This window comes from Oryx dammah, unplaced genomic scaffold (assembly GCF_014754425.2).
Source record: "Oryx dammah isolate SB20612 unplaced genomic scaffold, SCBI_Odam_1.1 HiC_scaffold_15, whole genome shotgun sequence".
NCBI classification, from domain to species: Eukaryota; Metazoa; Chordata; class Mammalia; order Artiodactyla; family Bovidae; genus Oryx; species Oryx dammah.
The window spans coordinates 16,829,353-16,842,998 of NW_024070199.1; the positions used below are offsets into that span (position 1 = coordinate 16,829,353).

Sequence of the window (13,646 nt, forward strand, 5' to 3'; positions counted from 1 at the left end):
GGGTGTTGCTATTAAATGCAGTTACATAAGATTCCTTGAAAGGCAGTTCTCTCATAGACTGCAGTCACAGTTACCTTTAGAAGTACCAGGAAGCCTTCATTATGACAGTCTCTCTAATGTGATCTCACAGCCTGAAACCTGAAAGTATTATAATAAACTTTCGTGTACTTTTGTAATTTATGCAGTGCTATAGTTTCTCAGAGCTAATTATTAAAATATAACTTACTTAATCTACTGATATATACAACATTGATTTATTAGCAACCTAGATTTCTTTTCAGCTCACTTAAACAAAGTGTCTGCTTCCATCCCTACTTTATTTTTTTCAGTGGTGAGTGAACAGGCTTTAGGTCAGCTAACTGAATTCTGTGTTTCTTTCAGTAGGGATGCAGTAACAGATTATGAGCAGGGTTGCAAGAGCTTCTGCAAAGGGTGCAGTGCAATCTAAAAATATTGAAACAGGTGTGTCTCACAGTTGCCTTCTCTGGGAAGTCTAGAGAGGGGTGTAGGAGAATGTTTAACCTATGCTTATAACATTTGGCCAGAGGTAGTGCATAGTAATATGGTATATTTTTACAGTTATACTTTCTTTTTCTTTCTTTCTTCCCCTCACCCTCTCCAAAAAATAATAATTTTAATAGTGGTATGCACAAATGTTATAATGAAAAGTACACTGGACTAAGAAGTTACTAGTGCTTTGTTTGAAAGCCAGCTCTCTTACTAGTTATTTGTATGGACTAGTTATTTGTATGGCCTTAGGCATGTCTTTCTATTCTCTGAGCCTGAGTTTCTCCCACCATAAAAATTAGAGAATTGTACTGGATGACCTACAGTGTACTAACCAGCTCTAAAATTTTCTGATTTCAGATAGCCTAAGTTTTTGCTCATTTGAACATATAAGAATAACTTATAAATGACCAAACATATTTCATCATTTGAAAGGGACAGATTGTGGGTCTAAATGAAGTGAATCTAAGCAAACATGCAAAATGTCACATGCCGTGAATTTGAGTCCTAAGCAATTCCTCTAAAGGCTGGTGGCAAATATTCAGCTAGGGTACTGGCTTCACAGAAAATAATGTCCATTCATTCCATTCAGCCATGTGTGATTAGGACAAATGACTGCCCAGCAGTCCCTGATAAGATGCCAGGATCACCTAATAGTATTCTAATTTTAAAAATTGTATCAGTGTTACTTAGTAAATCATAAAATTTTAAACATTGGATATGTACACTCAATAGACTACATATTGTGAAGTCAACTTGGAAGGAAGAATACTCAGCCAATGGGTGGTGGTGGTGGTTCAGTTGCTAAGTGGTTTGTGACTCTTTGCGACTCCATGGACTACCTGACACCAGGCTTCCCTGTCCTTCTCTATCTCCTTGAGTTTGCTCAAACTCATGTCCATTGAGTCAATGATGCCATCCAACCATCTCATCCTCTGTCACCCCCTTCTCCTCCTTCCGGCAATCTTTCCCAGCATCAGGGTCTTTTCCAGTGAGTCAGCTCTTCATATCAGGTGGCTAAAGTATTGGAGCTTCATCATCAGTTCTTCTAGTGAATATCCAGGATTGATTTTCTTTAGGATTGACTGGTTTGATCTCCTTGCTGTCCAAGGGACTCTCAAGAGTCTTCTCCAGTACCACAATGCGAAAGCATCAGTTCTTTGGGACTTAGCCTTCTTTATGATCCAGCTCTCACATTTGACATGACTACTAAAAATATCATAACTTTGACTATATGGACCTTTGTCAGCAAAGTAATGTCTCTTTGTCTAGATTTGTCATAGCTTTCCTTCCAAGGAGGGCTTCCCTGGTAGCTCAGCTGATAAAGAATCCTCCTGCAATGCAGGAGACCCTGGTTGATTCCTGGGTCAGGAAAGTCCCCTGGAGAAGGGAATGGCTACCCACTCCAGTATTCTGGCCTGGAGAATTCCATGGACTGTATAGTCCATGGGGTCTCAAGGAGCAAGCATCTTTTAATTGCATGGCTGTGGTCGCCATATGCAATGATTTTGGAGTATAAGAAAATAAAGTTTGTCACTGTTTCCATTGTTTCCCCATCTGTTTGCCATGAAGTGATGGGACTGGATGCCATGATATTAGTTTTTTTCAATGTTGAGTTTTAAGCCAGGTTTTTCACTGTCCTCTTTTGCCTTCATTAAGAGGCGCTTTAGTTCCTCTTCACTTTCTGCCATTAGAGTGGTATCATCTGCATATCTGAGTTTGTTGATATTTCTCCCAGCCTGTTGATATCTTCATCCAGCCTGGCATTTTGCATGATATACTCTGCTTAAAAGTTAAATACGTATGGTGACAGTATATAGCCTTGACATTTTCCTTTCTCAGTTTGAAATCAGTCCATTGTTCCATGTCTGGTTCTAACTGCTGCTTCTTGATCTGCATATAGGTTTCTCAGGAGGCAGGTAAGGTGGTCTGGTGTTCCCATCTCTTTAAGAATTTTCCACAGTTTTTTGTCATCCACACAGTCAAAGGCTTTAGCATAGTCAATAAAACAGAAGTAGATGTTTTTCTGAAATTTTCTTGCTTTTTCTAAACCCAGCTTTTACATCTGGAAGTTCTCAGTTCGTGTACCATTGAAGCCTAGCTTGAAGGATTTTGAGCATGTGAATGAGCGCAATTGTTTGCAATTGTTTGAACATTCTTTGGGATTGGAATGAAAACTGACCTTTTCCAGTCCTGTGGCCATTGATAAATTTTCCAAATTTGCTGGATTATTGAGTGTAGCACTTTAAGAGCATTACCTTTTAGGACTTAAATACCAAGGAGTATCTAATGAATTTCCCTTGCCGGGGCTTGCGAATCAAACTGCATCAAAATAACTTGAGCCTCAAATCCAAACTGGGACTTTCCAGTTTTGCCCATACCTGGGGAATTTCAGTTCAGTTCAGTTCAGTCGCTCAGTCGTGTCCGACTCTTTGTGACCCCATGAATTGCAGCACGCCAGGCCTCCCTGTCTATCACCATCTCCCGGAGTTCACTCGGACTCAAATCCATCGAGTCCGTGATGCCATCCAGCCATCTCATCCTCGGTCGTCCCCTTCTCCTCCTGCCCCCAATCCCTCCCAGCATCAGAGTCTTTTCCAATGAGTCAACTCTTCGCATGAGGTGGCCAAAGTACTGGAGCTTCAGCTTTAGCATCATTCCTTCCAAAGAAATCCCAGGGCTGATCTCCTTCAGAATGGACTGGTTGGATCTCCTTGCAGTCCAAGGGACTCTCAAGAGTCTTCTCCAACACGACAGTTCAAAAGCATCAATTCTTCGGCGCTCAGCCTTCTTCACAGTCCAACTGTCACATCCATACATGACCACAGGAAAAACCATAGCCTTGACTAGACGGACCTTAGTCGGCAAAGTAATGTCTCTGCTTTTGAATATGCTATCTGGGTTGGTCATAACTTTTCTTCCAAGGAGTAAGCAAGCATCTTTTAATTTCTTGGCTGCAGTCACCATCTGCAGTGATTTTGGAGCCCAAAAAGATAAAGTCTGACACTGTTTCCACTGTTTCCCCACCTATTTCCTATGAAGTGATGGGACCAGATGCCATGATCTTCGTTTTCTGAATGTTGAGCTTTAAGCCAACTTTTTCACTCTCCTCTTTCACTTTCATCAAGAGGCTTTTGAATTCCTCTTCACTTTCTGCCATAAGGGTGTCATCTGCACTTCTGAGGTTATTGATATTTCTCCCGGCAATCTTATTCCAGCTTGTGTTTCTTCCAGCCCAGCGTTCCTCATGATGTACTCTGAATATAAGTTAAATAAGCAGGGTGACAATATACAGACTTGACGTACTCCTTTTCCTATTTGGAACCAGTCTGTTGTTCCATGTCCAGTTCTAACTGTTGCTTCCTGACCTGCATACAGATTTCTCAAGAGGCAGGTTAGGTGGTCTGGTATTCCCGTCTCTTTCAGAATTTTCCACAGTTTATTGTGATCCACACAGTCAAAGGCTTTGGCATAGTCAATAAAGCAGAAGTAGATGTTTTTCTGGAACTCTCTTGCTTTTTCCATGATCCAGCGGATGTTGGCAATTTGATCTCTGGTTTCTCTGCCTTTTCTAAAACCAGCTTGAACATCTGGAAGTTCACGGTTCACGTATTGCTGAAGCCTGGCTTGGAGAATTTTGAGCATTACTTTACTAGCATGTGAGATGAGTGCAATTGTGCGGTAGTTTGAGCATTCTTTGGCATTGCCTTTCTTTGGGATTGGAATGAAAACTGACCTTTTCCAGTCCTGTGGCCACTGCTAAGTTTTCCAAATTTGCTGAAATACTGAGTACAGCACTTTCACAGCATCATCGTTCAGGATTTGAAAGAGCTCCACTGGAATTCCACCACCTCCACTAGCTTTGTTCATAGTGATACTTTCTAAGGCCCACTTGACTTCACATTCCAGGATGTCTGGCTCTAGGTGAGTGATCACACCATCGTGATTATCTGGGTCGTGAAGATCTTTTTTGTACAGTTCTTCCGTGTATTCTTGCCACCTCTTCTTAATATCTTCTGCTTCTGTTAGGTCCCTACCATTTATGTCCTTTATCGAGCCCATCTTTGCATGAAATGTTCCCTTGGTATCTCTCATTTTCTTGAAGAGATCTCTAGTCTGTGCCATGCTGTTCTTTTCCTCTTTCTCTTTGCATTGATCACTGAAGAAGGCTTTCTTATGTCTTCTTGCTATTCTTTGGAACTCCGCATTCAGATGCTTATATCTTTCCTTTTCTCCTTTGCTTTTCGTCTCTCTTCTTTTCACAGCTATTTGTAAGGCCTCCCCAGACAGCCATTTTGCTTTTTTGCATTTCTTTTCCATGGGGATGGTCTTGATCCCTGTCTCCTGTACAATGTCACGAACCTCATTCCATAGTTCACGGATTCCTAATTTTTATTTGTAAATGAATCTTTCTGAGTTTTGTGCCTTCTTATTACTGGCCTTATAAATGTCTACCTGACATCTCTTTGTCCTCCCTCCCGCCACTTGCAAAAAAGAATTGCCAAGCCACAAAATAATACAGATAGCAAATAAACATTCTCAAAAATGTAAATATTACTAGTAAGTGAAGAAATACAAGTTAAAACATCAAGCCACCATTTTACCCTATTACAATTTTTTTGTTGTTCTGTTACAACAGTATAACACCTTTCTTGTAGAAAATAAGAAAATAGGAATAAAAGAAAAGAAATCATAGCAAAACAGTTTACATCTCATTATGTATTAGAGATGTCAGTCTTTTTTCTTCCGTGTCTAAAATTATCTGATGGTCTCCTCTTGATGTACACTTCAATTTTTTGTTCTTATAAGCAATGCTGTAGTAAATATTCTGTGTGTTGAATTTTTTTTTCTTTTTCTTTTTTTTTTTGCATCTCTGATTATTTTGTTAGAACTAGTTCCTAGAACTCCTATTGCTGAGTCAAAGCAAATTGCACTTTTAAAGCTTTTGATTATCTTTTGCCCAGTTGCTGACCAGAAAGGTTGTATCAGAGGTATGAGAGTGTTAGTTTATGCATTCTCTAATCCATATTTGTTTATATTGTTTATCTTCACCATTTTTATAACACCAAAGTGGTATCTCTTTGTTTTAATTTGATTAACAATCAGAGCGTATTTTACATGTACTAACAGACTTCAAATTAAACAAACACATCATTGCCACATTATTTATGAAAGACACACACACTCTCTGAATATTCAACAGAAAGCTGTTAAATAAACTATGATACTTCTAAACATTAAATTGTGCAGCTATTAAAACATTAAGTATGTGAAGTATTTTTACTAGCATAGGAAAAGTATTTATTGTATTTTGTTGGCTAAGATAATGAGAATGGTAAATTTTATATGTAATTCGATCTCTGTTATACTCTTTAAGCATACAAGGAAAAAACCTAAAAGAAAATACGCTAGCGTATAATTGCCTCTGCATGATGATAGGTGTTTTAAAATATTGTTATAATTATTAATACTTTCCACATTTTTTTATGACTAACATTTTTACCACATTTGTGCAGAAAACATATTTTTGTTAAGTATACCACATAAATGGTGCCAGAGGGAACTGTCCACCTGCATTTTATATTCTAAACATAATAATTAAACATTTAGTATTAAAACAGGGGACATGAACAGTTAACATAAATAAGATTCTGTTTAACTGTAAGCAGTTAAACAGCCAGTCATCAAAATGTTGTAAGTTCCACTTGCTTCAGAAGCTGACATTGTTGGGATGGTCTGAAAACAGAATGGTGTTCGTGAGTTTTTTCCTTTTCAGGTTGCTGCTGTTGATCTTCTGGTTCCTGGAGTTGGAGAACTCTTTGGAGGAAGCCTCAGAGAGGAACGATACCATTTCTTAGAACAGCGTTTGGCCAGGTACTGATCAGAACTAGAAAAAAGGAAATTTAAAAAATGGGAATGGGGCACTCAAAGGCAGTAATGGCAGACTAACAGAATAGTAGGTACGTCTTAGTACCTGACAGACCTAAATCTCAGATTCTGTGTGGACTTAAGCAAGTTATTACTTAACCTCTCTGAGCTTCTTTTTCTGAAAGCTTAGAGCTGTTATATGAAACACAATGATTTTTTTTTTTTTTTGCCCACTATTTGTATATGTCTCTCCCTATAGAAATAGCTTTTTTAAAACTTAGTGATAGAAAAAGGAAAGGTGACTAAAGCCCCTTAAAGTTTGTTCTTCCTTTTTCTCTGTGTTTTTGGGGAAAAGGAGTTGGGATTTTCTGTGTTTGTGATTTTAAACTAAATCGTGAAGACAGGCTCTAAACCAGGGAAAGGATAAAGATGGAAGAAGAAAGAAACTAAAATTATCTGCTAAGCTAGCATTTAGAATAAGCAGTTTTTCCTTCCTCAGGTTTTCTACTATGTAAGTATCTTGATTTAAGTATTTGAATAACTTTTACCTACTGTTTGAGACCTGGGAAATGTATCCATAAACACACAGAAAATGTTTTGGAGATGAGAAGTAGGGGAATCATGTTTCTAATTGAACTACCACTCCTGTATATGCATGGTCTGCCAAAAAACCACAATGACTTCCTAAACTAACCAAGGTTATAAACCTCTGTTTTCCATGGTTTCCACTTTTACTGTGCCAGACTTTTTTTTAAAAAAAGACTTTCCCATGTTAAAGGCGTAATCTTTCTCTCCAGATAATACTACGTTTCATAGTAATCTGGAAAAGTCTTGATTGTTTGACATGTTTGTTAAATTAGCCATTTGTAAGGCCTTCTCTTCCTAATGGAGAAGTGCTTAAAAAGTTGTTGCTTTTCCAAGATCCCAACTTATAAATCTGTGGAGTAATTTGGTTTTGTAATTCCAGTCATCCGAACTGCTCTGTTTGGGTTAGCATCCAGAAGAAAGGGGATAAATATGTTCTGGGGGGACTCTTTTTATCAGCTAGACTACTAACTCCTTAGTATTTTTTATAGTGTTAGGAAGTTCTGGGAAAATTGTGGAATTGAAGTGACAGTAAAACTCCTTAGATGGAAAGAATTTGAAGATTCTCTGGGTTTTTTTTTTTAAAGCACAATAAAAATCACACATGGCAAGAAATCTCATCTGTTGAAAGATTAATTGGTCTGTTTTCTGTACTTGCTTCCTTCCTTCAGGAAACCTTTCCTCATAACATTAAATGTTTACCTAATATCTGATAATGTCCAAATTTATCTTTCCTAATTAAGTGGATATGTGTTTGCCTATCTCCGGGATCCGTCTTTGACTTCTATTCATGTTTTTCATATTTTTGCATGTTTGAATTATTCATAATCCTGATCACTTTGAGATACGCCATGGTCCCAAATACTTTTAAGGACTGAAATTAATTTTAATGAGTACTATGAACTTTAAATTTTATTAACATTTCTCAAATTGGCAAAAAAACAACTTGCAACCATATTATAAAGTAGCCTTAGAATCTATATTATTATTTTACTATTATGGAAAGAAAATTGTGTCCGTATATCCCTTGTCTGGGTGTGCCTTTAGACATCCTTACGAAGCAGTAATAGTGGTTTTCTTATGTCACAGGACAATAAGTTTATCTCAGATGAACCCCCTCTCTTGGGCTCTGGACCTTGCTTTCTTTCCATAGCATTTGTTATTTGATTATATTGGACTGTTGGTTTTCTTAATATTGGTTTTCTTACCTTTGTTACCACCTAATAAAGGTACAGCTCCTCAACTGTATTATATATTATTATTTAAGAGCACAAGTTTTGGTATTTACTTCTTTATAAAGAGCACTTTGCACGTAACCCAAAATAAATGTCTGGTGGTTAGTATATTGATCTTACTGTCATTCTCTGAAAGAATTTTGTTTTCATTTTACAGATCAGGACTGACAGAAGCCTACCAGTGGTAAGAATATGACCTCTGATGACTCTTGTTCTGGCTCTGGGTCTGAATGTTACATAGTTTTCACTTATAGTTCCAGGGTGCTATAGAAGAGGGTTAAAACAATGAACAGGTCCTGAGATTAGTTATTCCCTTTGAATCTTTGAAAAGTAGTAATAATAATGTCTGTCATTTATTTATTACCAATTGTGTGCCAGATAACAGTGTTAAAATTTTGATGGATATTGTTTTGTGTAATCATCACAATACCCCCTGAGTTAGTTGCCATTCTTACTCCCTTTTTATTATCCATCCAGGCCTGGGACCTGGAGATGTTAACTATCTTATCTAAGAGCACACAGAAGCATAGAACTGGGACTTTGTTCTTAACCATTATGCCTCATTTTCTCTATGTGTGAAATTAGGGGCTTGAGCTAAGTGATCCCTGGGGTCTCCACCAACTATAGAAATCTAAGCTGCCTAGGGAAGATCATCTCTCTGCATACCTAAGTTGTTCTGGTGTTCCTTCTGCAGGTCCCTTCTTCAAGTACTTTTCAGTATACACAACTTATGTATTTATTTATTCATATTTCTGTAATAAGACTCTTTCAGGATCTTGTATAATAGTATCAACCATATTATTAACTCTTTTGCTGTCCTCAGCAGAGGGAAAGATCAAATTGCACTCTTGCCTTTTGGTAATGGAACTAGATTTCAGAGATGCAAAAAGCCTGAAATTGGGTTCAAGTAATGGCCCTCGGTTGCTTTATTTATCAGTAGTGAACTTTGACATATTTAATCTCTCTGAGCCTTGGTTTTCTTGGTTATAAAATGGAATGGTAATATCTAATTCATAGGATTTTTGTGAGGATGAAATGAAGCAATATAAGTTAAGTATCTACAGAGAGTAGAAGTTTAATTTCTTTGCACCTTTCCTCCTTTAGTGCTGAGTTTTGCTGTTAGGTTGATGAAACTGATTGTCACTTACGCATTTTACCTCAATTTATTTTCTGTCTACAAGATGTTATTCATAGTATATAAAAACTAGCTATATATATATATATATATATAAAACTAGATATCTCTTAATCATTGGTTTAGACTCTTTCTGGTCTTTATTAATCATTTCAATACTACTTTTTTCCCAACTAAAGTTTTCAAATTCTTAACATCTCCAAATATAAGTATTTATTATTTTAACAGACAACAGGCCCAAAATGAAGTCACTTGTACTAAGCTCACATCCCCAAACTGAGACTTAATACCTGATTTAATTATAATTTCAACATCTCCCAGAAGTGGAATCTTGAACCAGAGTCTAGAATTACCTGGTCAACACTAGTGAGGTCGTCTGTCTGATGGACACCTGTCATCTCCTAAAGGAAGATGACTTTGCCTAAAACCACTCACTCTTTGCTACTGACTTTCTTGTCCTGACCCCTTCTGCCTAAAATCATTTTGTAGAGCTCTTCAGAGCTCTTTTCTGTTGCTAGGTGGGATCCTGCCTGATTGATGAATCATAGAATAGATTTTTTTTTAATCTACTCATTGAATTTTATTTTTTAACAGTTGGAATCTGCTTCCTATGGTAATCGTGGTATCTGAAAGGTAGAAATGACCTTAAAAATCTTCAAGTCTGTGATCTCTGCTAATGTTCTATCCACTGAATGTGTAGCTAGGCCAGGTGTCTAAGAATTTTTTCACTTCCCGTTTCTACATGCCCCATGCAAATGAAATCTGTAACTAGTTCCACAATTTTTACCATCTCTTCTATAGAACCAATATAGCAACAATCAAACAAATACAGGTTCTTTTGAAAACTTATTTTTAGAAGTAAATCTTTCCATCTATCAAAGCAAAGGTAAGAAAAATACTACAGGCAGAATGCTTCTTCTGAATTAAGTTTCCAGATATTTATGCCAGTGTTCTGAAATCTGTGTATGAGAAATTTAAAGCCAGCCAAAGCTGGATACTGGACTTTTAGCAGCCAGCTCAGATCCTGCAGGTGTTTGTGGCAGGTGGTATGATATGCCTTTCATCTCATTTTCTCACTAAATCAAAGTATGTTCTGCCTCCATGCCTTATAAAGTTAATTCAGCTATCAAACATTTGTTACTCGAGACTGTGTTCCTTCCATTATTCCTGATCGTGCTTACTAGTCTCAGGTTTTATCCTAGATAACTTAACTTCTTATTGATGTCTCACTTGGTTGTAACTCAACTAGTTGTAGTTTTATTTTAGAAAGAGAAGTACTTAATTAGCTAAAATACCAATACATGTAGTCATTGTTATTAATAGTGGGGGAATAGGTTATAGTCTTTATTCTTAAAGAGTCAAATGACTACCAGCTGTGGTGTTTAAGTTTTATGCTGTATGTTTGTATATTTTACAAATCATTCAAGAAACTATAAATTTATTTTAATCTGTATTATATAATTCAGGAATTCCCACCATCAAATGACATAATAAAAAGAGTTATAGAGTCTTCTTTCTCTTCTTTTCATAAAATAACTGTATCCTGGGCTGGTATATTGGAACCTGAGTTTGAATCCTGAATGTACCATTTTCTAGCATGTAGTCTTACTGTGGGAGTAGAACGTGTATGGATGGCCTTCAGAGGCTGTGTAGCCTTTGAGAAAAATGACTCTGGACATCTTCCACCAGGCTTAAAGCAGAGGAGTTGAAGATTTTCCTCACTGCAGTCCTCTGAGTATATTATTATACCTTCAAACAATAACTCTCCACATAGTAAGCATCTATTTCTGGGTAGTCACTGGAGATAAAGGTTGAATAAGATGCAGTTCTTGCCCTTGATGTAGCTTACAGACTAGTAGGAAGGGAATCTCTTTTTGTAATACATCAGGCAAACTGCTTCACCCTCCTGTATATATTGAACAGTATGATTTTGATACCGAAAAAAAAGAACATTATCATTGATATACTAAGAAGCAGAAGAGGAGTGTATTTAAAGAAAAATAATACAGTTCTTAGGAATTTTTCTGTAGCCTAATGAGACAAGTTTTCTGTATATAAGTATCCAATAAACAAAAACTTAGGATCATGTGACCAAAGCCCATGAATGATGACAGGATTTGCTGCTGTTTCGTCTCCATAATCTTGGACAGATCACTCTAACTCCTCTGTGTCCTTCATCTGTCTGTAAGGTGAAAAGACTGGTCTGCCCCAGTGATGTGATGAGCACAAATGACTGCAAGATACTTTTGAAACATAAAATTCTTTCATAACGTCTGATCTTAAATGAAGCATTTATAGGTAATGATACTCTGTTTTTCAAAATCAGGTATCTGGATCTCCGTCGATTTGGATCTGTGCCACATGGAGGTTTTGGGATGGGATTTGAACGCTATCTGCAGTGCATCTTAGGAATTGACAATATCAAGGATGTTATCCCTTTTCCAAGATTTAGTCATTCGTGTCTTTTGTAGCTGGAAGACTGACTAAGGAAAACCGCCCTGTCCCAGAGGTATTGCACATAAATATGCATATAGGAGAACAAAATTGCAAACGTTTTCAATATATAATTGTCATGCCAGAAGATGCCTGAAAAATACATGTGATCATGATTTTCTTAGAAAGTTGAAGGCATTTCTTGGAAACATGAACTCTCAACAGGTATTTATAGCAAATAAAATCTCAAAGCTATTATGTCAAATAAGAAAAAAGAGAAGAAATTGAACTAGATGGTCTCAAAGGTCCCTTCAGACTCTAGGATGGGATGACGTGTATTTTCCTTTGTCTTTAATCGTAGACCACTGCTCTCTATGACCTTTGACAAGAAACTACTAGCTAAAAATAAAATGCTGTTGGACCTTTTCTCCCTTGACATTTAACCTGTGATAAATTCCCATCTTATTCTCAGTGCTTTACTAAAGAAGAAAATATTCCTTTTTTTGAATCTTGAGTTAAGAAAGTTGCTATTGTGAATTGAAATAGTTTTCATCAGACTGTGTGAAAAAAATCACATTTAATAACTGTTGATACTTAAGTATAAAAGCTAATGAGATGTATTAATTGTTCAAACTAATCACTGTCATGTTACAGTTTGTTCATATTAAATGTTTGTAATGTTTCTGACAATCAATAAAAGAGATTCTTGATACCTATGAAAGAAAAGAAACAGGTTTTTAAATTCCATTTGGCCTTTTCCCATTGAATTTAGAAGAAAGGTATTTTTCATCCAAGAAGAGGATATATAGCTAAATCTAAAGGGTGGATAATTTGGAGTCAGAAAGACCACTGACTTTGGGAGTTTGCATCCTGATGGTTCTAGCAGGTACATTTATGAGTTTGGATCAGCCATTTACCCTGTATAAGCTCAGGTATAATTTTCCTCACAGACTTGATATGGTAATTATATGAAAGTGTGTGTGTGTTTAAAACCGTAAAATGCTACCCAAATTTTTTTAACTCTATTTTTAGTCTTCATTGACGTACAGGTACATGGACTTATGGCAGATTGTGAACTCAGAATTCATATGCATCAAATAATTGTAAAAAGGCATGCATATGTGAATAATCTATTTTCCAGGTCTCATTAGATAACTTCTCTTAGGTTATTTCCTAATGAATTTCTGTATGCATCTAACTCAAACATTTGGAAAGAACTGCAGAACCTAGAGTTAGAAGTCATAGGAGACACTAAGATGTTGGCAGGGTCATAACTTCTGCCTAAAGCAGTGGGATCTGTGTACCTTGGCAGCCTCTTGGCAAAGAGCTCAGTACCCACAAAACAGCTCATTCCATTTGTGAATCTAATTGGTTGCTTTTGCTGAGCTAAAATCTGCTTCCCTGGAACTTTAATCCTTGGGTTTAGATATCAAGTTTGGGTTGTTGTTGTCGAATCAATAAGTTGTATCTCTTTTGCAACCCCATGGACTGTAGCCCTCCAGGCTCCTCTGTCCATAGGATTTCTCAGGCAAAAATACTGGAGTGGGTTGCAATTTCCTTCTCCAGGGGATCTTCCCAACCCAGGGATTGAACTCACATCTCCTTCTTCAGCAGGTGGATTTTTTCTTTACCACTGAGCACCTGGGAAGCCTTGGGACAGCATAAAAGGGACAGTTATGGCTTCCATATGACTTGTTTTAACCATGGGACAGTGAGATAAATTCATTTGTTTAGTCAGCAAATATTATCTGAGCTTATTCTGCATGCCACAAACTGTGCTAGTTGCTAAATAAATAGTAGTGCCTGACCCTTGCTTTCATGGAATTTACAGTCTGTTAGTGAAGATATTCCAGTGATAAGTAAACAAATGTATTGTTTCAAAA

General features: G+C 36.9%; 1 protein-coding gene across 4 annotated transcripts in view; it reads left to right on the forward strand.

The window, feature by feature from the left end:
• The window catches only part of NARS2 (asparaginyl-tRNA synthetase 2, mitochondrial), a 126,560-nt gene extending 114,085 nt beyond the window's left edge, over nucleotides 1-12,475 (forward strand). For all 4 annotated transcript variants that reach the window (XM_040255610.1, XM_040255612.1, XM_040255611.1 and 1 more), the window contains 3 exons: nucleotides 6,284-6,381; nucleotides 8,353-8,379; nucleotides 11,657-12,475. In XM_040255610.1, coding sequence (XP_040111544.1) covers nucleotides 6,284-6,381; nucleotides 8,353-8,379; nucleotides 11,657-11,801 — 270 coding nt within the window. In that variant the 3' untranslated portion in view covers nucleotides 11,802-12,475. The remainder of the gene's footprint in view (nucleotides 1-6,283; nucleotides 6,382-8,352; nucleotides 8,380-11,656) is intronic.
• Nucleotides 12,476-13,646: the final 1,171 nt, after the last annotated feature.